This window comes from Felis catus, chromosome C1 (genome assembly GCF_018350175.1).
Source record: "Felis catus isolate Fca126 chromosome C1, F.catus_Fca126_mat1.0, whole genome shotgun sequence".
Taxonomy (NCBI): domain Eukaryota; kingdom Metazoa; phylum Chordata; class Mammalia; order Carnivora; family Felidae; genus Felis; species Felis catus.
In genome coordinates, this window is record NC_058375.1 from 52,885,078 (window position 1) to 52,910,846 (window position 25,769).

At 38.0% G+C, this 25,769-nt stretch overlaps 1 protein-coding gene across 5 annotated transcripts in view; it reads left to right on the forward strand.

Moving 5' to 3' along the window:
- The window catches only part of UBE2U (ubiquitin conjugating enzyme E2 U), a 60,440-nt gene that overhangs the window by 15,234 nt on the left and 19,437 nt on the right, over positions 1 to 25,769 (forward strand). For 2 of the 5 annotated variants that reach the window (XM_003990157.5, XM_019837159.2), the window contains 3 exons: positions 1,509 to 1,557; positions 10,625 to 10,713; positions 18,183 to 18,264. In XM_003990157.5, coding sequence (XP_003990206.2) covers positions 1,509 to 1,557; positions 10,625 to 10,713; positions 18,183 to 18,264 — 220 coding nt within the window. Of the gene's footprint in view, positions 1 to 1,508; positions 1,558 to 10,624; positions 10,719 to 10,895; positions 11,593 to 18,182; positions 18,269 to 25,769 lie in introns of those variants that run through there. The other 3 variants (XM_019837157.3, XM_019837160.3, XR_006584364.1) reach the window with 3 other exon arrangements.

Consider the following 25,769-nt stretch of genomic DNA (forward strand, 5'->3'; position numbering starts at 1 on the left):
GGCAGCAAATTGTATCCTCTCTGGAGGCATTGATTATAGGCTAGAACTACACCCTCAGTACCCAGTGTACTGTCTGTTGGTAGGTATTGAATAAAATCTTGTAGAATGAATGAATGAAAAACTGCATGTAAACTTAGATCCTGATTTTACTTCATAGTTTACAAAATGCTTTCACACACATTTATTCATCTGATGCTCAGCCTCTTCCTCAGTGAGGAAGCTGAGGGTCATTGGTGAAGTGGTTGGCCCTAGGCCACAGAGAGCAAGCTGCAGAGGTCAGACCTTCAACCGAGGTGTTCCCCTTCCCTTGTGCCTCCAAATTTAATAGGATGAGCATAAAGTCATTCATTTGGGATCAGAGCATTAAAACTTCCCAGGAAAGAATAAGAGAGAGCTGACTTGGCAGCAGAACTCCCTGAAAAACTTCTTGGGGAATTTATTTGATCACAAACTTAAGGTATAGAAAGTGCCTTTCCACCAGGTACCTGTTGTATGAAAATCCTACCCTACTCTGGTGTGCAGGGCCCTCATCTGGAGTTACCAGCATGCTCAATCTGGAGCATCACATTCCCTGAGCTGAGGAAACTGTGTATGTTTAGCTAATGGAAGAAATGATAAAAGGCAGCTGTAAAAGCTGTTTTCAAATATTTGAAGGGCTTTCATAGAGAAAAGGGCAATTTCCTCTCTGTTGTTCCAAAAAACTGAAGTAGCTGCAATCAGTTCTGCCTTCCACAGGCCTACTAGGTTGTAGCCACTATGGTCCAGAATCTGCAGGCTTGGCCCTGCCTCGTGCTGGTACATACCTGAAATACATGGGGACTTCTCCCTCATAATCAGTGGTCTGGAATTAATTTCATTAGCCTAAGCCTAAGCCTAAGCCTGGTATTTGGTATGCAGACATGCAAATGCCTCTCATTCCCCAAACTTTCCATAACGTGATGTTTGTCTAGCCTGAACAGCTAGGTCTCAGGTCTCTGCCTTGGCGTATTGACAAGAACACGCTAAGCTGTGAGCTCAAACCCAGATGATGGAGGTCCCAATCACCTTGCCAAATCCTGCCATCTTCTTTGGGACTGGACCCTGTCTCTCTTACTGGTAACGAGGGTGTTCATGTACACCAGACTGCCTGGGACAGTCCTGCTATAATTATTTCTCACACCCCCCCTTAACTCTGTGCTCTGGTTTGCGCAACAAATTACATAGTCAGAGGCATCTGGCATCTCCAATTCCTAAATTGTTTCCCAGGTTCTGAAGTGTAAATTCACATGCTTTTTATTGGTGTCCCCTCATCATGTCATTTGATTTCAATTTTTTGGCTAAGACAGTTACCACTTAACATCTTTCACCTTGATGATTTTCTGCCTGTTTTTCTGTTGCTCTCCTTGAGGTTTTATACTTTAGTTTTATTCTTTTATTACTATTTTATTGAGGGTTTGGAAAGAGTGTACATAAAACCATTTATTCCTTCTTCTAAGTCAACCAGATTCCTTTCATATTTTTCTTTACAGTGAGAGATGACAGGCCTGAGTCACTTAAAGATCCAGATAAATTTATCAGGTAAGTTTTTCTTTAAAAAAAAAAATGTTTATTTATTTTGAGAGAGAGAGCACACACGCACGTGTAAGTGGGGGAGGGGCAGAGAGAGAGGGAGAGAGAGAATCCCAAGCAGGCTGTCGGTGCAGAGCCTGATATGGGGCTCAAACTCATGACTCTGAGATCGTGACTTGAGCCTAAATCAAGAGTTGGACGCTTAACCAACTGAACCACATATGTGCCCCAGGTAAGTTTTTCTTTATATATTCTATGTCAATTCCTTCCTTTTTTCCTTCCTTCCTTCTTTCATTCTTTCCTCTCTCTTTCTCTTTAATCTCTACACCCGACATGGTGCTCGAACTCATGACCTCAATTTATTTACTAAAAGGACTATTGATTTAAACGGTTTATATTTTTTTATCGTAATTGAATTTTTACTTTATTTACTTACTTACTTACAGTTTATTTATTTTTGAAAGAGAGAGAAAGAGAGCACAAGCAGGGGAGGGGTAGACAGAGAGGGAGAGAGAATCCCAAGCAGGCTCTGTGCTGTCAGACACAGGACTCCATCTCACAAACCATGAGATCATATCCTGAGCTGAAATCGAGAGTCAGACACTTAACCGGCTGAGTCATCCAGGTGCTCCAAATTTTCACTTTTTAACCTAGAAAAGGAAGTAGATCTCTTTTCCTCTTACAATGCTTTTTTTCTTAATGTTGTTTTTGGGAAGAATGTGGAAAAGTGATTGAATTCTTTGTAGACTATTAAATTAAAATTTAATGTAATTATATGAACTTGCCTCTTCCTTTAATTTTCATTTTTTTATTGTGGATAAAGAAAAAACATGTTATCAATATAATGAGCACAAACCATTTACACATCATAAAAAGCCAAGCAATTAGGGAAATATAAGGTCCCAGAAGAAAATGGTGGGAGTTAGGGATGAATCCATTGTACCTTTTAGGAGATAACATGAAAATGTGGCAACAGTTTAGCCATGAACACCTGAACAAGGTACAGGACAATGTTCTCATTTATAGTTCTGCAGTATTTAGTTTCTTGAGCATTTCCATCAGCCTTAATTTTGTAGTCAGTCAGATATAGAAGACAGTTAACTAGTGTTGAAATGACTTGCTTCAGCTTATGCTTTCTTGACCGGCCCTATATAAAAGATGAGCAAGTTAGGTAACTCAGGTGGCTTCGGTTGGTGAAAGTTTCAGGAAGGCAAGTACAATCTAATAAATAGTGCACCCTGTTGGCATTCAGTAAAGGACATCACTGCCCCTTAAACTTATCAAATGGAAAGAAGCAACTTACCTTCTTGGCACAAAATGGACCTGTGGTAAATAGTTGTTGAATGTGCCAACACTGTTTTATCTCCTCTAAAACATGAATGTCCCTGGAATTTTACAAAGCTCTTTCTATTTGTGGTATAATCATTTGCAGTGCATAAAAGTACGGTGCCAGCATTTACTAATAAGGCAGCGAAATGGAGGCCAGAAGAACTTCTGTGGTCTCAGCGTTGGCTGGTCCTCTGAATGAAACCCAGAATAAATGAAGCCAGAATCGGGTCTTATCTGTGGTGTTCCCATAGTGCTAGCCTGCAATCTCTAGAGAAATCTCTAGGACTCAATTGAAGCAATATAATCTATATTTCAATGATACTCTACACTCCTAGTATATAGGAGGCTGCAATTTATTATATATCTGTGGCTCCAAATGTTTACCCCTGGTACATTTGTTATGGGACAAAGCTCAGTTATGCCTAACTTTTAATTTTTAAAATGTTTTAAATGTTTTAAATGTTTGTTTGTTTGTTTGTTTTTGAGAGAGAGAGCATGAGCATGGGAGGGACAGAGAGAGAGGGAGACACAGAATCTGAAGCAGGCTCAAGGCTCTGAGCTATCAGTGCAGAGCTCGATGCGGGGCTCAAACTTGTGAACCACGAGATCATGACCTGAGCCGATGTCGGATGCTCAACTGACTGAGCCACCCAGGTGCCCCTTGTTTTTAGTTTTTATGTAGACTTGTACAATGAGGTCTCACAGAAGTTATTCCAAAAGAGATGCTGCTCTTAGCATTGTCTGTCTAGCACCATATGCTAGGACTTTACTCTACTTTATGAGCTAAAAGTATTAACCTGACTACAGAAATGAATTCCAGAGGCCTAGCCAGACAGTTAAGACACTGTTTCCAAAAGATAAAGCAAAACATAGGTAAAGTCTAGTCAGTTGAGTAGAATATAGTCAGGGGAATCCAGTTGATGTTCCGTAATTAAAAATGGTTTAGGCTTGTGCTTATCACCTGGGAAGTTTGCACATGGGCTGTAGGATGCCACTTAACAAGATATAGGGCGGCTTCTGGGAGAACAGCTACTTACTCATTTATTTAAAATATATTCACTGAGCATTTGCTCTGTAATAGACACTGTGCTCCCATACTGGGGACACACATCTGAATAATATATAATCTTTGGTCTCACATGATTTATAGTCTAGGATTGGAAGTTCTCCTCTGAAGAGAAGATAGTGCGGGGAGTGTGCCTGACTGTCCATCCTATAGGACCATATAGGGAGCAACTTCTACCAAAAGATGTAGTTGGAAGGCCACAGGACTAATACCAGGATTGCGGCTGGGGGGAATGCTGAAGTCAGAGGGAATCATATTTAAAATGAGTCATATTGAGTAGCAAATTCTTCTCCTGTAGCTTTTTTTTAAAGCCCTCCTTTAGAGGCTTATATTTTTTTCACCAAGTCACCTCTCACTGGTGCTACCTCTGTTAAATGCAATCTAACATTCCATTGGGCCATACCTATTGTTTTATTACATTAATGCTTACAATATAGTAAGTCCTATTACAGAGATGAGATCTAGATGTTGGAGGAGCATAGAGGAAGAAATATCTTCCTAAAGCTTGGACTGCCAGAGTGGGAGGAGGGGCATATAAAGACCAGCTTCCAGGAGAAGGTGATGCCTGAGGTGATTTCTAAAGGGAGAATAGGAATTCACCTACAGACAAGAGGAGAACATTCAGGCAGAGGGAATAATGCATTCAGAAGCATGGAAGTGTGAGAGAGCATATTTCTCCACCACCTGACCCAAGGGAAAGTAATTTGACATCCAGAATAAAAAGTAAAAATGAATCCAGATGCCAGGGGCAACCAAAGTGTATCAGGACCTGAGGTACAAAACTAGAAGTTGTGAGGGAGAAGGGGATTGGTTGCTAGATATCAAGAAAATAGAAGTGTCTTTTTGGACATGATTCTGCAGACTTTTACTTACTAACATTAAAAGGATGAGAAGGATGGGTAATGAACTATCACATGTGTTAGTATCTGAGCTAAACCTTCTGGAGAACTTGCTGCAGTTTGTACATCAGCACTTGCACCTTCACCTTGCTTCTTTATGTTACAGAGACAGCTTCGTTCCTTAAACCCCTGAACCAGCCTCTGCCAACTTCAGACTTGTCTTTGGCAGCTTCTTCACCTCTCTCAGCCCTCGCGGAATGAAGAGAGTTAGTGCCGTGCTCTGGACTGGTCTTTGTCTTAAGGGAATGTTGTGGTTGGTGAGATCTTCTATCCAGACCATGCAGATTTTCTCCATATCCACATTAAGACTGTTTTGCTTTCTATCATTCCTGTGTTCGGTGGAGTAACACTTTTAATTTCCTTCAAGAGCTTCTCCTTTGCCTTCACAACTTGGCTGTTTGGTTCAAGAAGCCTAGTTTTCAGCCTATCTCAGCTTTCGATACGCCTTCTCTCTAAGCTTAGTCATGTCTAGCTTCTGCTTCTCTTCCTTACACTTGAACGCTGAGACCATCGTAGGGTTGTTAGTTGGACTAATTCCAATATTGTTCTGTCACAGAATAGGGAGACTGGAGGAGAGGGAGAGAGACAGGGGAACGACCAGTGGGTGGAGCAGCCAGAACACTCACATCTACCGGTTAGGTTTGCCATACTGCACACGTGTGGTTCATGGCACCCCAAAATAATTACCATGGTAACATCAAAGATCACTGGCCACAGATCATCATAACTAATATAATAATGGAAAAGTTTGAAATATTGTGAGAATTACCAAAATGTGACAAAGAGACAGGAAGTGAAAAAAAGCTGTTGGAAAACTGGCACAGATTTGCTTGACACAATGTTAACACAAACCTTCCATTTGCAAAAACTGCAGTATCTGAAAAGTACAATATAACGAGGTATGCCTGTATTTCAAAATTTAAAAAAATGTTTTTGAAGAAAAGTATTCAAATTTTTTTTGCTGAATAGTGAAAATGGGTATAGCTCCAAACTTCCAAAGTCTGATTCTAAAATCTGAGATTATTACACGAAAGAAAAATTATAGGCCATAACCTCTCATAAACACAGAAGCATAAAGCCTAATCAAAATATTAGCAAATTGAATCCACTGATACATAAAAAGGGGTAATACATCATGACTAAGAGGGTTTCATTTCAGGAAAGCCAGGTTGGGTTAAAATTTTTAAATCAGCATAACTCACGAAGTTAACCAAATAAAGGGAAAAAAACATAAAATGATCTCAACGAATCAGGAAAAAGTATTTGCTAAAATTTATCACCCATTCATGATAAAAATTCTCACCAAAGTAGGAATAGAGAAGAAATTCCTTATTCCAATAAAGAAAATCTATAAAAATCCAATGGCAAACCTCATACTCAGATGTGAAATGTTGAATGCTTTCCTCCTGAGTTTAATGAGACAAGTATGTCCATTATCACCACTTCTGTTCAGCACTGTGCTAGAAATCCCAGCCAGTGCAATGAAGCCAGGAAAAAAAGTTATAAGGTTTGGAAAGGAGGAAGCAAACCATCTTTATTCACAGATAATGGGATTATATAATAGTAAAATCCAAATGAATATACAAAGCTCGAAAATTAATAAGGGAATTTAGTTAGGCCCCTGGATAGAAGATGAACATTTAAACAAGCAACTATATTTTTATATAGTAGCAATCAATACATAGAAATGGAAGTGTTAGAAATACCATTACAATAGCATCAAAACATAACAAAAGATGAATAAGACATCTATGCCAATACCCACAAAATGTATCTGGGAGAAATTTTAAATTTTAAATTTTAAAAGACCTAAAGAAATAGATATACAAAGTTTGTGACTTGGGAGAGACTGAATATTATTGCAGTGTCAGTTCTTTCCAAATTAGTCTATAGATTCAATTCAATCTCAGTCAAAATCTCTGCAGTTTTTTTCCCCTGGAAATTAACAGGATAGTTTTAAAGTATATCTAAAAATGCGAAGGATTTAGGATAACAAGACAATCTTGAAGAAGAACAAAGAGGATTGACACTGCCAGTTATCAGGATTCACTTGAAAGTGAGAATAAATTTCAGTCTGACTGGATCTTTCTAGGTCGTGTTCCTGTCCCTAAACAGTTCCCATTGTTAGAAAGCCTTAAACCCATCAGGCCTGACTTAGAGTCAGGGTGGAGGTCAGTCCTGTCAGGCTGAATGGCATGTACGTGAGGGGGAGGAATGGAATAGTTACTGTTGAAGAGGCGACCACAATGTCCACTGTGACAACCTTCATATACATACTATTTTTATTGGACTGGAACCTTGGTAAGTAAGAGTTGGATAGGCACAGGAGACAAATGAGTCTTTAGATAGGACTGCTTGCACACATACAGAAATGTAATATGTGGCAAACTCAGGATCAGCAGGAAGTTCCATATGACGGAGCCTCTGTACGTGCAGATGATGGTGGAAGAAACGGTTGGAAATAGCCAGATGCTAACACACCTCAAGTTCTATTTGAAAGTGTTTAGACTTTATCCTGTAGAATTAAGTCACCAAACATGGTCTGCAAGCAGATGCATGATAATCTGGAATAGGGAGAGACAGAAAAACAATTAGAAAGCTGTTTAGAGTTTGCAGAAGAGAAATGATGAGGTACTTATTCAGAGCAATGGAGAGAAGCAGCTGTAGCTGACACTGAGGGTTAAGGGATGCTAAACTCCCTGCCTGGCTGTTCCCATGGAAGACTTCACTGAATGCTCACCACAACCACTGGAGAAAGTTCTAAGTTAATTTTATACATGAAGAAACAGGAGTGAAATTATTGTCTGCCTGGAGTCACACAGCTAACAAGTAGCAGTACCTGAGTGTTTTAACACACGTCAGATGATTCCAGAGCCTGTACTCTTAATCATGATGCTACATAACTAAATATCCAGAGATTTGTAGGGGTTTAGTCAGTAGGCTTGGGTTATGGGTGGGTTATTGCTTCCATGAAGTAACACTACCTTGACTCTCTTCTTCCCTTTATGATCCTTTTTGTTTCCTTCACTGGCTCCTCTTAACTCTGAATTGGCTTCTGATCTTTCTTTTCTAAACACTTACTTACTCTTTCTATGTTTGTTTTCCCTAATGGCATCATCTATCAACCTTTATGTTGATTTGACCCTAATCTCTTATTTCCAGTCTCAATTTCTCAGTCACACTCCTAAGGGTCATCACCTAAAACCCATGTTTAAGTTTAAACTCATATTTTACTTCAGACTCTGTAGATGCTTTCTGTTAATAGCAAAACTAAATGGTCTTCCGGGCTTCAGAAGAATATTTGACCCCCAGATTCCTTCACCTTTCACACACCCTATCAGAAAACCAGTCCAGTCATTTCATTTATTGTGTCAGAGGTTTGTCTCCTCCCTTTCACAGTCTCTGCTCCCACCCTCTATTGGCTCTGCGTTTCTTGCCTGAATTTCTGCATCTGTTTCCTAGCTTGTCTGCCTGCATTTGGTCTCTTATATGCTCCACCCTGCATACTAAAGCCAGAAAAAACTTACACACTCGTTCCATAATTTATTTGCCTTATTCAAGAACTTCTGATTGCTGTCTGTCACCCAATAAATCAGAATACTGAATCAACTCTAACCCATTCTCTGCCTAAATCTGAAGACCCTGCATTGCCCACTTTGAACTATTTTGTCGAATTCCAATTGCTCTGAAATTGGAACTCTCCACTACGGTCGGTTCTCTTGTCATTATTGTCTCTTCCCTCAACGTGGTCTGTACACATGTGCACGTGCACACACCGTGCTCCTTCCCATCCAAGCTATTGCTAATACTCGTCTCCTGGCCTAAAATGCTTCCATCTCTTCCAGGTTCATATCCCAGGTGACTCCTTCCCTAAAGCCTCCGAGACAAAGTCACACCTCCCTCTTCCGACCTTTTTAGCTTGCTGCCACTGCCAAAGAACTATCTGTCATTGTCATCTCCAAATGTCTCTGTTAAATGATGTAACACTTTATGTGTTAAACATAGAACTATTCTATTTGCCAATTTGGGTATATATCTTATTTTCCCAATAGGCTAATAGGCTCTAATGTTCAGTTTAAAATTATATCTCCTGCTTTTTCATATTCATAATGCCAATGATAATACTCAGTAAATTCCTGTCCATGTTTCAAATTATAAACACGTGTAGTTTGTATAATTCCCTGTAAACTTAGTCGCTTATCTGAGTTACCATAAAAATAGTTACTGTTCTCTTATTTTAAGGGGCTGTTTCTTTTACAGACTTGGAAATGCAAATTTTCTCAAATGTTTAAGACATTCTGCTTTGTGTATTCAAACTATACTGAAGTTACACCTTTTTTGAGGAATATTTTAAATTATTCTGGGGAAGAAAAGAAAGCCCCTGAAGGCTAACAGTTTGAAATTGAACAGGACACCACTGGGAAGGGAGAGGGTCATGGGTCATCGTCAAACAGACAAAAAAAACAATGGAGACGATTGTGTCTAAAGATGGTGTATTTTTTTTTCACGAGACAGTGTGTTGACAGTTTCCTTCCTCTTGGGTCATTGTTGTCTGCTAAATGATCTGTGACAGCAAATTGATCACCAGCTTCTTCATGCAGGAGATATAATGCAGCCTTTCATTTTGTTACCTCTCTTGCCAAATGCTGAAACATTTCGTTGGCAAAATTAATGTTAGTTTAATATGTCATTTACTGGTGTAAAGCTCCGCACGCAGCTCTGGGAGCCATAATAGCGGTGATTAATTTATCTTCACCCAGTTTCAGATTTCTACTTACGTGTGATTGCAAAAGCAATAACGCATTTGAAAAATGTTACTCTTAAAATGATGTGTCTGTAATTATCACTTAAATAAATGAACGCATTAAACAATTTAGCTATTGTACCATCCATTTCAAAATTGAGTCCGATATTTACTTCAAGGTAGCTACAATTCACCTAGGAAAATTAATGCTGGTGTACTTGTTCTAACTGAAAAGTCACTTCTTCCGAAGAGCTAAGAACTTCAAAGAAAACAGACATAAGGTCTTTTATATCTGATGCAGCATCTATGTAAGCCAGTTAATTGGTGATTTCACACATCTGAAAATATCCCAAAGTCATGTTTTGTTTGTAGAGTGTTGAGGATCTCTGCAGTCAAAGTGTTGGTATAAAAAAAGGTTGGGAATGTAGTTATTTAAGTGACTGCTTCACGGTTCCTGTTCAGTATTTTCTAACAATCTTTGCTCTACCATTAGGATAAAGTAATGTTAGCACAGGGAAGGAAAAGTGCAGGCAAGATTACTAGAAAAGAGTTGGGTTTTCCCCCCTCTATGAAAATGGCCAGATTTTGTGTGAAAATTAAACTGATCTCAATTCTGGTGTTTTATTTTTCCTCATTATAAAAGGGAAATAAAGGTGATTTTACTAAAATTTGGCATAGATATTTAAGAAAACCGTTTATTGAAGAAAGAAAAAACATGCAAATCTGATGCTTTTCTTAAAATTCTTTTTTTGATGTTAGTCATGAAAGGCAGATATCTTAAACCTATATTTTTATCTTTATAATATGCACATGGATGCACATTTTACATTTATCTTTGAAATATGTTTGGCAAGATTTTCTTTTTGTGATTTTTATGTGTTAGTGCAGAAATTAATGTTAGATCACTTATTAGAAACTGCAAATGAGTTTACTGTCTTATGGCAAGATATTGTTATCTGAAACTGTCCAATCTGATAAAATAATTTTAAAAAGCAAACTTGCAAATACTCATTGCCTGATTTTTATGTATATTTTCAGATCAACTAAGGCAGTCTCATTTAATGATTACTACAAGACATGGTCTGGAATAGCCACATCCAAAGCCACAGAGTATTATAGAAGTCCATGTAAGGTGATCTAGCCTTATCTTATGTCCTTTTGGTATATATTAATCTCTTAATTATTCTCAACTTGTCTTGCTTTCAAAGACTAATTGACATATATTTGTAATCTGAAGGTGATAAACTTCTCTGTTGCCTCTATATATGAATCATTCAACATCTATTAATTTGGTTCCTCTTTTGTACAGAGCCCTGGACTGCAGTCTTCTTAAAAGCCAGAAGGAAAGATAGACATTTGGAGGAATAAAAGATGAAGTCCTCAGTCTCATGAGGCTTATTTTAGTCCCTTCACCCCAAAAAGAAGCCTTCATAGCAAGAGGAGCCTTTTTGATTCTAAACACAATTATCCTCAAAGCCAGAGAGAGTATTAAGTAGAAAGACAACAAGAAAACATATGAGCCTAGGGCTTTCAGTGATCAACCTAGGGACGAATCACCTGTTGCCATCATACATTAGGAGCCAAAAAGGCAAAAGGGGAGAGCCAGACAGCTTACTGGTCTTATTTAATTGAATCTTTTGTGTGTTGTTTAATTATTTGGATCCAAGTAGGTTATCCAGTCTGTCCTGCTGAAATGATGCATTCTGAAGTTACCCATGACATCCTAACTCCCAGGCTCAGTGATAACCTTCTTTTTTAATTTTAAGTGGGCTCCTCGCCCGGTGTGGTGCTCAAACTCACAACCTGAGATCAAGAGTCGCAACAACTGAGCCAGCCAGGCACCCCAACCTTTTAGTCTTTATCTTTACTTGTACTCTCATTTGCTATGCCCTCCTTGAGTTAGATGACACCATCATCCATGGTTTGTCTCCTCCCCTCCTCAGTGCTCCCCTGCCTCTTTCTTTAGCAAAAACTTTTTTTTTTATTAGAGAGAGAGAGAGAGAGAGAGAGAGAGAGAGAGAGAGAGAGACAAAGCACGTGCTAGTGGGGGAGGGGCAGAGAGGGAACAAAAGAGAAAGAGAATCCCAAGCAGGCTTTACACTCAGCTTGGAGCCCGACATGGGGCCCAATGCGGGTATGATCTCACGACCATGGGATCATGACCCAATGGGAAGTTAAGAGTCAGACACTCAACTGACTGAGCCACCCAGGCACCTCTAGCAAAATCTTCTTCATTCAGTTCTCTCTGCCCACTCTCTTTGAGAGACCTCAGCTATCACCATGGTTTTCATTAGCCTACCTGCCAATAATTCTCAAAGCCTCATTTCTAGCCAACGCCTCTTGTGAATTCTGCATGCATATTTATAACTGTGCATTGGACATCCCACCTACATGTGTTACAGGCATCTCCTACTTAAGATATCCCAAAGCGAATTCATTATCTTGCCCCAAAACTTAGCCTCCCTCCTTTATTAGCTCTCTGGGTTAGGGGTAGATCACCATTATTGCATTTACTTGCCTAAACCAGAATCAAAGACATTTCCTAGAACTCTCTGTCTCCCAGATTAAGCCTTGTTTACTTTATCTCCTACAACATTAAGAAAGTTCCTCCTTCAGGGCACCTGGGTGGCTCAGTCGGTTGAATGACCGACTGTTGATTTCCGCTTGGGTCATGATCCCAGGATTGTGGGATCAAACCCCATGTAGGGCTCCTGCTTAAGATATTCTCTCTCTCTCCCTCTACCCCTTCCCCCGCTCTAAAGAAAAAAAAAATTTTCCCTTTCCACTCCATCCTGATGACCACTGCCTTAATTGTGGTCTCATCGACTTGCATCTCACCATTGTGATAGGCTCATATTTGGTTTCAATAGAACAAAATATCACCAAAAAAAAAAAAAAAAGTGTGTAGTTTTAAGACACAAATTAGAGAACAAAACAATACTAAGCTTAACAAATATTAAAAAGATAAATTAGATCAATAACTTCTAAGAAATTACATGTTCTTTCAGGATGTTAGTTATTATTTTGTGATCACATATTACCTTCCTCACTTATCATAGATTTGTGGTTAAGAAAAATGATTAAAGGTGCTTTAAGAAACACAATCTTTAGCAACTCTATCACTATAAAGAATTTTATTACTTTTGATACCAGAGTACATGAATATTTACATCATTTCAAAGATATGTGTTTGGGTCCTGCTTAGTCAACTCGGCAAACACATCTTGAGTACCTCCTATGTGGAGGCACCGAGGAACTCAGATAGGTTCCAGGAGGCAGGAACCCTTAACAAACAAGGGGTAGAGAGGCAATTGGCACATTCTAGGGAACAACTCAACATCCAACTCCTTCAAACATAAGACAAACGAACTGGTTTAGAATGGTGCTTTATGGAAGAGGCACCTGGGTGGCCCAGTTTGCTGAGCAACTGACTCTTGGTTTCAGCTCAGGTAATGATCCCAGGTTCTTCACTGAGTGTGGAACCTGCTTAAGATTCTCTTTCTCTCTGCCCCTTTCCCCCACTCACATGCTCTCTTTTTCTCAAAAAAAAAAAAAAAAAAAAAAAAAGGAGGAGAAGAAGAAGAAGAAGAATGGTGCTTTTTGGAATAACATGTAAATATACAGAAACATTTGGAAACTCCAAACTGCTAAGAAAAAAAAAAAAAAATAGGGGCACCTGGGTGGCTCAGTCGGTTGAGTATCTGACTCTGGATCTTGGCTCAGGTCATGATCTCACATGATTGTGGGTTTGAGCCCCACCTTGGGTTCTTCACTGGGCATGAAGCCTACTACTACTACTACTAATAATAATAGTGGCACATGCCAGAACTTAAAGAAACTTGGAAATAATTGTGTTGCAATAAACAACAACTAAAAATGAAAGAAATTAATTAAGCACCACTGACTACAGTTTCTTCTTTAAAAGACTTGCCACCAAAATGTTTAACTTGGTTCTCCTTTCTACATCTATCACTAACTTAGTATGTAATTCAACCCTTTTTGTGAGCTTTAGTGGCTACCTCTAGCTCAGAAGAATTTCAGAGACTTTGATTCTAACCTTTGGAAAAAGATTTCACAATCACCCTACCTATTCTTCTTCTAGGGATTTGTTATAAGAATGTTTCAGGAGGTTTCCTTCAGTAATAATAAGCATTTTATTTTTACAAATTAAACTTAGGGGTGCCTGGGTGGCTCAGTCGGTCAAGCATCCAACTCTTGATTTTGGCTCAGGTCATGATCTCATGATTGGTAAGATCGAGCCCGGTGTATCAAGCTCTGTACTTACAGTGCAGAGCCTGCTTGGGATAGTCTCTCTCCCTCTCTGTTTTCCCCTCCCCCTGCTTGCATGCTTACACACTCTCTCTCAAAATAAATAAACGTTTTTTTTTAATTTAATTTAAATTTAAACCTTACATATGCTGCTGGCCATTTTGTCTTTGGATAATTCAGCTAGATGAGATCCAGTACTCTTTTTTAACGGCCTAATTTTGTGTGTAATAAAGATTAAGCTTTCATATAGAATGCTTCTTCAAGCACTGAGAAATCAAAGGGAAACTTCTAATAACTTCAGCTTCTACAGTTACATCCTTATCAATGGAAAGATTATGAAATTCTTGTGCATATTTTTGAAAGCTTTTTTATGAATATTGATGAGTGGTTGTATTTTGATTTGGGGTATTAACTCTTTTCCATATCTTTGTGCAACAAATCTACCCATAGTTACGTGTGCCAAAATAATGGTAAGTGTACACATGCACAATACAGTTTACAAAGTATACTCTCCATTATTTTTTGATCATCCCAATCTTATTCTTTTATTCATTTGTCAACCAATATATGTCATGTATCGTAGTATGTCAACACTATGAACCAGGCATTATTACTGTTATCACTCTGTTTTACAGATGAAAAAAACAAGACCAAGAGCAGCTAAGAAATTTACTTAAGGTCACACAGGTAAGAGGGAATATTATACATTGATAAAGAGTGCAAATTCTGGAACCAAATTGCTGATATTTAATCCTGGTTCTTCCATTTAGTAGCTGTGTGACCTTGGGTAAGTTTCTTATCCTCTCTGTCAGTTCCCTCATCTGTAAAATGAGAATAATTATAGCACGTACCTCATAGCACTGAAGTACTTACAACAGTGCCTAGCACATAGTGAGTGCTCAGTAAGTGTGCTTATTATTAGTACAAGTAGGTTCTGACTCTTGACTTGAACCAATTCCTCTGACACTACATTTATTGCTCTTTTTCACATACTAAAACTGCCTCCATAATATTATATAAAAATGCTATGTCTCTATAGCCTGAGATGTAAATTCAAACTCTGCAGTATATGCAGTACATTTTTCAATAATTATGATTATTAGTTTATAATCATAGGCAATCATATGGGGAAATGCACTGATGATCCTCTGTTCTCTATCCATCAGTATAGAATGGCAAATAAAAGTTTGGCAGAGAACAAACGAATACATATGGTTGTGGGTAACAGCACCTTTAATGACAGAATATGATTCCCATAAGGAAATGTTTATGTTAAAGGAAAAAAATCCCTTCAGACCAGTGTACTCTGTAATACTGAGTGGAGGCTTCCTGGTGTTTGTTTGCTGTCATCAGACAGACCAGACACCCTGAAGCATCATGGGGATGTTTGCTTTCACCCTAGAAGACTTCCATTCTTTGAGTCTTTGAGCCAGCAATCAGGGCAAGTGTCTCCAGAATGCATTTAGATGCAAGAGGCAGCATTATCTAATTCTAATGCAGTGCTTCTCAGTCTTGACTACTCATTAGAACCACCAGAGGAACTTGTAAAAATTCCCATGTAAAAGGCACACCCCCAGACTAATTACATCAGGATCTCCGGGAGCAGGACCTGGCAGTAGTAGTTTTTAAAGCTCCCCAGGTGATTACAATGTGCAACCAAGGTTAGAAAGGCTGCAGTGGGAAGAGTATGATGTTGGAAGTTGCCCTGTACTAGTTCTGCCACTTACAGTGAAGTGAATTTAGGTTAGTCACTTAACTCTTTGTACCTCATTTTTAAATTTCTATTCATTGAAAGAAACATTCCAATCTATTTTAAGTTGTTCTATGGTAGTATGAGATAATACATGTGAAAACAAAGCATGCTAAGGCAAATTGATGCTACTACATTTCTTTGGATGTGACAGTCCCGCAGTGGAAAAAAATGTAGATCAACCTATACAGATGTTGCATAAGAAATGTGTCATGGCAAAAACAAAGTAAAGGTGACGCCCAGTTATCCTAGAAGGAAGGGAAGAAAGAAGTTTATCATGGAGTCAATAGATGATTTTCTACCAGAGACTACAGAACTGCCACAAAGACAAGATATGGTCATGATGGGGAACTTTAGCTTCAAGAACTGGCGAAATTTCACTGGTCCTTTTCTCCTGCTCGCTCTCACATCCCCCCGCCCCTTAATTATTTCCCTCCTATCAATATCACTCATTTAGCATCTTCTATGTCTAGATACATACATATTATGATAAGCTTTTTGAGAAGTTTATGATCAGATGGTACAAGAACAGGTGAATGAGAAAATTATGGGGATAAAATAGGAAGCGTTAAAATAAAAGTCTGTACAAATACTGTGGCAATTTTCAGCTCTCAGTAGAGAAAGCAACGAAGAAAATGAGTCAGTGATATAAAATTAATGGAAATATTCCAGGAAGGATGACCATGCCATTTGGGGTTTCATAATATATAAGGAAGAGACTGATGTACATATTCAAATAGAAAATGTAGGAAGGGCAATTTCAAAAAAAATAAGGCAACATGAATTATCCTTGAATAGAAACCTCAAATTTAAATTTCATCTAAGTGGTAATGAATAGTCCCGATGAGAAGACATTACTCAAATTTTCTGTTTGTTCATCTGTAAAGTGTATATTGCAATGGTAACCACTACGTACCTTCTTTACAGATGCCCAATGTGCAGTAAGTACTATTAACTCTGTTAATAGTAGTTATTATAATCATCTAAAGGAAATAATGAGACCTCACTAAGAACCTTAAGGAGCTCATATTTGCTTCCTTAATATAAAGGAAGGGAGAAGTATAAATCCAAATAGCAGAAGTAGGAGTATGAAGTATAAAGCCAATAAGAGCATGTATGTTTGCAGGGCGCCGGGGTGGCTCAGTCGGTTAAGCGTCCGACTTCGGCTCAGGTCACGATCTCGCGGTCCGTGAGTTCGAGCCCCGTGTCGGGCTCTGTGCTGACTGCTCAGAGCCTGGAGCCTGTTTCAGATTCTGTGTCTCCCTCTCTCTCTGACCCTTCCCCGTTCATGCTCTGTCTCTCTCTGTCTCAAAAATAAACGTTAAAAAAAATAAAAAAAAAAAAGAGCACGTATGTACGTGTACTTGTGTGTGTTTGAAGGAGGAAAAGAAATCAAAGGATAGACAGGAACACTGCTGGCTAAAATAATATTAAAAGAAGAAAATGAGAACTATTCAATTTAAATGTTTCTATCAATGGCATAATTCACCAAACTAGCAACAGTTAAGACTGTTAAGATAAGACTGGAGGAGAGCATCTAGTTGGTTAAATAGTTCAAGACTATAAACCCAGGACAATGACAAGAAACAGGGAGATGATAGGTAGGTAGGTAGGTAGATAGATAGATAGATAGATAGATAGATAGATATGTTTGTGTGTATGATCTGACTTTCAGTAAATTTTTTGTTAATTTTATTGAAGGCATAGGCTTATAATTAACCACAAACATATGAGGCAATTGTGTACTTTGATTTTCAGAAAATATTAATGCAGATCTGAGCTGAAGTGATAGAAGCATAGCACACAGATCAAGAGAGGTAGTAACCCACTTAAATCTTTGCTATTCAAAAGAAATCAAGATCCGGAGCCAGTTCTGGACGTAAACTTTAATAGGAACGTTAGCAAAGTTCAGCCCCAGGATGGTGAGGATGATTAGGTCCCTAGAAAACCATATCTTAAGATAAAGTTGAGGGAACTGAGACTCTGATAGGTATCTTAAAATTTTAGAAGGACTCTCTCACATGGGGAAGGGATGAACCTGGTCAGTATTACTGCAGAGATCTGAACTAGGACCAGTAAAGACTCAGCACTCAGGTTAAGGAAAGACATTGTGACCTTACTGTCTGACAATGGAAAAGGCAGTTTCCCAACAACAGAGAGGAGAGTTTTCTGTCGTTGGCAAGGGATTCATTCAGAGGCTGGAATGGATGATCATCCATTGTAGATTCTTGCTTTGTGAAAGATCAAGACCTATAATGTCACTTTTATATTTTTACTTCTGGTGCTGAGTTTGAATTTTGTTAAACTGTGGTGTCTGTAGTTTCTATATGAGTTATTTTAACACCTTCTTCATTACTATAAAAGATACATAAACAAATGTGATTATAATGGAAATTTTGAAGAAAAATCTACTTATTTCAAATATCCAATAATACAAAGTTCAAGTAAAAGGAAGAAATTTTGAAAGTGAGCATTGTAATTTGGCTTGAACTGTATAGTGTACATCATTGCCACATATCAACTTAATGAAAGTGAATTATTTTAAACTTTGAACCTTTTTCAAAACTCTAATTTCAGTGCCTGAAGATCCACATTTTATTGGAGAGTATCATAAATGGAAGAAACTTGAATTAAAACATCCTAGAGAATGGAATCTAAAGTAAGTAATTTGATTATCTTCTTAACTCAAAACATCTATCATTCTACTTTCTACTGTCTAGCTGAACCATCAAAAGAAGTCTTTGGAAGTAACAACGGATGCCCTTTTCTAAACATAAGAATGAGAATAAGAAGCATCTTTTCCCCTTTCCTATGAACCTAGGTGGGAAATATCTTTGCTGCTGTTAACCTTTAAAATTTATTTGACCAGCAAAAATGGGTTTATTCGGGAATAGCAGAGAATTGCAATTTAGGACTTGAAATCCAGGTCAAAACCACAGGGCTAGTCCAACAAACAAAGGAAGAGGAACATCATTTTATAGAGAAGGAATAAGTTGAGAGGAGTTGTTTTGAAAGCACATGTTCAGGATGATGACAGTTTCTCATTGGCTAAGTTGCTGGTGCAGTCAGTTTCTTATAGGAGAGGCAATGTACATCTTTCCCTATTGGTATCTGTAATTGATGATTCTTTCCTGCTGATGATTCTTCTGTTGGGGTCTATAATGGACAGTTCTTCCTGTAATTGAAATTGGGTAGTAGGGCTCCACCTTCTGGCCCCCCAACTTTACTTTAATGAGGGTTCCCTTTATTAATGTTCACCTATTGGCGGCCAAAAATAAAGTTGGACATGTGCCACAGTGAAGGACTCTCACAACACCCTCCGCATTACTTCTCTTACTCCAATTCCCATTATCCTCATTATCATATGACTTAGAAATCAGAAAAAAAAAAACAAAAAAACAAAAAGTACATCCTGTTCCTGTGTCACCAGTTAGCTTTTCATCCTTCTCATAGTTCCAAATCTTTTCATCATCCATGGACTTTTCATTCAAGAACCAAATATATTTCATCTAATGGGGAAGCATCTAGTAAAATATAAAATTATTATAGTATCTTCAGAAATCGTTGACTATTAGACCACATTAGAGAAGAGATCTTAATCTCATCTTTGGTCTCTTGACTCCTAAAGGCAGTTTTGCCTTTTCATCATGCTGGAAAGAGATTGCATCTGAGCTCTGTGGTTTGACTAGGCTATCGTAGTTATTTATTCTGGTGTGCTTATTTCAAAGGACTTGGTGAATGTGCTACACAACACTAAGGGACTTAAACACTAGGGGAGTTTTGTTTTGTTTTGTATTTTTTGCATTTACCTCATTTACTTCAGTTTTGGCTTGTTATCAATGTGATTGTTTATTTCTAGAAGGATATACAGGATTAATAAAAATAATATACTGTGTTTTGAATTTCTGTAGAAATTGAAGTTCTTAGGTGCGCCTAGGTGGTTCAGTCAGTTAAGAGTCCAACTTCGGCTCAGGTCATGATCTTGTGGTTCATGATTTCGAGCCTTGCTTCAGGCTCTGTGCTGACAGCTCAGAGACTGGAGCCTGCTTTGAACTCTGTGTCTCCCTCTCTCTCTGTCCTTATTTCTCAATCTCTCTCTCTCTCTGTGTGTCTCTCTGTCTCTCTCTGTCTCTCTCTCAAAAATAAACATTTAAAAAATTTTTAAAAAGAAATTGAGGTTCTTAAAACATATATATTTTCCTTTTTAACATCATAGTTCAGATTGGGTTTTTCACCTGGATATTCTTTTTTCCAGTTGACTTCTGTGACAGCTTCCCTTCAAGCCAGAGTGGAGAAAAGCTGTTGCATTTGATACTTTTCTACCTTCAGAATAAATTATAGGCCATAGAAAAAGTTTTTTTACAGCAGAAATTGAAGCATACAAGCATGGTTTTTTCATGAAGGCATGTTTCAAGTTTCATTTAGAGTTAAAGAAAGCTACTTAGAACATAAGGTTAATTTTGTTTTGACATGACTTCCTTTTTTATTTCCTGTAACAGAACTGCTTTGTCTTATTTGTTTGATCATTGATTCATTATGTAATGCCAGCGTCCCACAGAACCCAAAATTTAGAAAAAGTAGGGCTATGTCATTTTCAACTTATCCATCCACTTCTACATATGGCTGAAATAATTGTGAGCTGTTTGAGTGCTAGAACATTTTTCCAAATACATTATTTTGAAGTTATAGTTGAAATTATCATGTGTGTGGTTGACCCTGTCAGAATAAAACTCTCACACCTTATGCCATCTGGTGGCTGATGAGAATATATTTAGATCAAATGGTAATTGCTTCTTTTAAATTTTGGAGTTGATTAGTTTAAAACAACAAAGTTTTTAAAAGATATTACATTTAGCTGAATAATTTTATTGTGGCATAAATATGCCACAAGAGGTTACAAAAACCTAAAGTATGTTGCACCAACTTCTTTTCAAATAATTATTAGAAGTCTCATGTTTGATCAAAATACAATATAATAAAGTGGTCAATTCATAGAGTCTCAAGTAGAAAATGGTTGAGCATCTTTGCAAGCAAGTAATTGGTCTATACATGCATATAATATAATGTCATTATGCATTTCTCTGCTTTAATATTGAAAATGCTTTCCTTGGCTTGAAATTTCCTATTTTAAAAAAACCCAGAAAATGCAAATTAACAACCTTTCATCTGCATAGTATTAAGGAGAAAGACCTATCTTTCCTGCTTCATATCCCTCCTCCTACTGTCCTCCCAACTCCTCATCAATCAAGACTTGATTCTTAAGCCACACCAAGTTCTTTTTTCTCACTATTATTTCGGGACATAAGACCTCTTCACCACTTTGTGCCTTCTGCCTGGGATATGTTTCCCAGCAGGGTCTTTGCTGGTGGTCTAGAGTTAGGCTCTGGTCTGAGTGAAAAGGTGGAATGTGGAATCCTTAAGCACAGGGACCAGGGAGCCAGACTGTCTGCACTTCAGTCTTGGCTCTGCCAATTACCATCTCTTTGACCAACTCAGGGCAAGTTATCTGACTTCTTTGTGCCTCAGTTTCCTTATCTGTTAAATGGCAGTAATAACTATACCTACCCCTCAAGGAGATTGTGAGGATTAATACATTAATACATGCAAGTCTCTTCAAACAGTATCTGGTATGCAGTAAGTACTCGAAAGATTCACTGTGATTCAGGCTTTGTCCACTGTGGCCCTAGTTCCAGTTTCAAATGGAACATCTTTCTTTGGAGGTTGCATGGGGGAAAGCATGGGCTTTAGGGTCACACGGATCTTAGAGAAATTCTTACCCACTCTCAGCTTGTTTCCTTAGCTGTTAAATAGAGATAGCATTAGTTACCTTGCAAAGTAGTTTTGCATTTGATCTCTTGAGTGAGATTGTTTATAAATATAATCATATAATGTTGACACTCAATAAATATTAGTTCCTGAGGAGAGGGGGAGAAAAAAACCCACGCCCCTCCCCAACTTTTCACACAATGAAAATAGTCTCTGTCATAAGCAGGTAAAAATGGTAACATTTTCCCAGGTTAGGAAACAGGCAGCGCCATCTATCGTGACCACATTTATTTTAGTTCCATTATACACATGGTTCTTTACTCTTTTCCACTCTATAATCATCTCTCCTGCCTGACAAAGTCCATCACAAGGATGGCGTGAAGATCCAGCCCAACATCTATTTGTGAAAGGGTCCCTGACTCAGGCTTCCACATCCTCCCACTCTCTCCTTCCATAGCACTCTTCGGGCTGTTTCAGCAACTGCGGTGTAGACATTCATCTGTTTATGGAGAATGACCAGGGCAAGGCCATTATTGTAGCTTTGTTTTCCCTGATCTTAGTATGGGACCTGGCATCTTGCAGGCACTCAGTCGTGTTTGTTGAATGATGCATACTTACCCTTTTTCCCTACTTAATATTTGAATTAAATGTGAAGGCAGTTAATTTTTAGAAAAATTAAATGTAGATGCTGACTTCTTTTAAGGCTAATTCTGATAGATAATGGTTCTGTTTGGGGAATTCTGAGGGCATGATGGCAGAAAAGTGATTGAAAATTGGAAATATAAATGAACTGTTATGAATATTTTTTGCAAATTCTTAAGTTTTACACATGTTTTTAGTATTACTAGGAACCCATTGTCGTTATAAGCAGCTCATGAATATTCATGAATTGATCATTTGGTTTGGTCATCCCATCATTTCTAAGGCCTTTTTCTCTCCCCCATTGCCTTGCCTGTCTCTTGACTATTCAAGCAAATGCTTTATTTCTACGAAGACATGGTAAAGAATATGAATCTAGAGGCTAATCAGTAGTTTGTGTTTATTTTCTTTGGAGAAATAGTGAAAGATACAAAATCAGAAAGCAGTGCAAGCTGTTCTTTTGAATATTCTTCCTTACAAAACTGTTTATGTCATACTTTATGGCTGGTGATCACTTATGTGGTAGTGGAAATATCTGTGCCAATAATCTAAGCTTTGTCAGACGGCAAGTTATCTAAACAAAAGTTATCCTTTCTGGAGTCTTGCATTCTTTGTAGCTTTCAAAAAGAATATTGCTCCTGTCTACACATGGGGGGTACAGAGGTAATGGAAACTAAATGGCAAAGCATCTACTGTGTGCCAGGCATTCTTTCTTCTCCTAATGTAATACTGGCCATGCTGTACAGTTGACAGCTGTACCGCTAAGTGTAACTCCACAGTGGTGCCCATCAGCCTCCTTCAAAGCCATAGCAAATCGGGGGTGCCTGGGTGGCTCAGTGGGTTAAGCGTCCGACTTCAGCTCAGGTCATGATCTCACGGTCCGTGGGTTCGAGCCCCGCGTCCGGCTCTGTGCTGACGGCTCAGAGCCTGGAGCCTTTTTCAGATTCTGTGTCTCCCTCTCTCTCTGACCCTCCCCCGTTCATGCTCTGTCTCTCTCTGTCTCAAAAATAAATAAACATTAAAAAAAAAGCCATAGCAAATCAACTTGCACTCCAGGGGAAGTCACTTCCTTGTTATATGGACACAGCTTCAAGACAAAATTCCTAGCCTCCCTTTTCACCTGGATTGTCACCCCTAACTTTCTCTACAGAAATTCTGGGAAAGTAGAGGTAGATATTATCTGCAGTTTACTAATCATTGAGAGAAACATGCCCATTAACCAACTGGCCCAAAGTTACTGATAAACATGTATTGTATTTGAAAACTAAATTATTTCTACTTGCCCATTGATATAGGCTTATTAAAAGCTTAAAATTTTCAGGTAATGTGGAAATATTGTCTACCCAATTGCAAGCACAAATCAAGTCTACATTTTGTGGAAAAAGTTTTTTGGGGTCAATCTCAAATTCTCTTATTAAACAATATGTGCTCCTTTCTCCTTTGTAAAACTTTCTTATATTTATAAAATGTACTATGGATCTAGTTGTACTGTATTTTATTTTATTTTTTATTATTTATTTGTTTATTTTGAGAGAGAGTGTGTGAGCAAGGGAGGGTCAGAGGGAAAGAGAGAGAGAAAAAGAGAGAGAATCTCAAGCAGGCTCCATACCCAACGCAGAGCCTGATGCAGGGCTCGATGTCACTATTTATTGTGAGATCATCATCTGAGCTGAAATCAAGAGTCATATGCCCAACTGACTGAGCCACCCAGACATTACTGTACTGTATTTGAAATTAATGAGTTAATATATATTATTTCTAAGTTCCTGTATCTGAGTCTGTGAGTGTTCTAACTCACAAAAATATGGGATTTTTCTTTAACATACCATGATTCCCTTTTCTCTAGTTATATAGAAAATATTTATGCAGAATACATTAATTTAATGTATGTTTGTACTATCCTTTCAGGCTTATTGAAGTTAAACATTGTTTTTATAGATTTACATAATTCTATATTTAATGCATTTTTAAGGCAGAATGCTGGCTTTGACTCCTCAAAGATTGAACCTTGAGTGCCATCTTGTGGTTAAAGAGAGAATTAGCATTAGAATGGACATTGGAAATGTTCCCTTTAAAATAAAGACTTGGAAAAAAATATAGACAAAGGGAAAAAAAAAAACTTTAAAACATTTCTGCCAAGCAACTACTTAGTCTCTGTTTGGATGGTTTTAGAGACAGGGAGCTCAGTACTTCAAGGAGCATTAAAATAGCTTGAATCTCCCTTATTTCTAGCTTAAATCTAACACCTTATGACATTCAACTATTACAGATTTCTTTCATTCATTTAACAGATTTTTATTGAATACTTACTATATGTTTTTACATTTGCCTGCAAAACCATTCAGAAATGAGAAATTATCTCCATTTTAAAAGAGGGGTTAGAGAAAAAGTTTTGTTTGTTTGTTTGTTTGTTTGTTTGTTTTTTAAAGTTCCCTAAGGTTATACACTCTGTAAGTGACAGAGCTGAAATTCCAATCTAGGCCTGCCAGATGCTACAACCTGGGCTTTTATCTATGAGACCGAGCGGCAGCTCAGACCCTGAGAACCCAGGGATGGCTTTGGGTTTGGGTGGAAGGCCCAGTCAAGAGATGATGTTGTGGCAGAAATCAAAGTGTCTCCACTTGTCCTTGGAAGCAACACAAATAAGGCCCTTCTTTTTTGTGGAATTATCCTTTGAGTCTCAAAAAATAGCTCTTGTGCCTTTTTCCTACTTCCCCTTAAGTATTCTCTTTTTCAGAGTAAACATACCCAGTCCTTTCAACTGTTTTTTTTAATGAATTTCACATATTTTTATTATTCATTTTTTCTGAGTTTAATTCATTTAATTAACTTCTCTCTCAGAATGTACCCCAAAACTTTACCATGATTTCTAGTGGTAGCACAGAATCTAGTGGGGCTTTCTATGTTATAAATACTATGACTTAAAGCTGCTTCCCCCTTCATCTCTCCAAAAAAGGGGGTTTTGATATGAGTCAGAAACACATATTAGGCTTTAAAACAAAGAGAGAGAGAGAGAATTGTTCCTTTGGCTCTGCTCCCACGTAGAACAGAGAAGGGTCTCTCTGTGTCCCTCTCCCTCTTTGCCCTCCCCATCAGCATCCTTCCCACCCATCCCCCAACTGTGGCCACAGAAATAAGGTATGTAGATTAGCTTAGGTCTTGGTCTGAGCAGGGGTGAAATTGAGGAGTGCTGTGGTTTCCCAGAGGTATATTAGATTGTGTTCTGTCTGGAAGGAGGAAAAGGAAGGAAGCCAAAAAGTTCCCTTAGAACATGTTACAAAAAATCAGATCCCCAGATGGAAAGATTTATCACTCTTGTCATGTACATAAAGCTACTTTCCAAGAACATGTAGCTGTATTAGTTCCCCCATAAAAGCTGTTCTAGACCCATCAGAAATCTTAAACACAAGCCTTGAATATACAAATTGATTTGTAAGTTACTGAGCTGCATGCTGAAACAACCATATTTAAAGGAATATATAAAATTCATTGCCCAACAAAGTAAATTTTACAACATCCAGAATCCCATACAAAATGACCAGTCAGGAAAATAAGCAGGAAAATATAACCCATAACCAAAATAAAAATCTATCAGTATAAAAGATCCATAAACTATAGAGATGATCGAATTAGTAGGTATGGATTTTAAAGCAGCTGTTATACATCAAGGATCTAAAAACTACCATGATTATAATGAGGAGAAATGGAAGATATACAAAAGGCCAATGGAATATCTACAGATAAAGTAAATTAAAAATG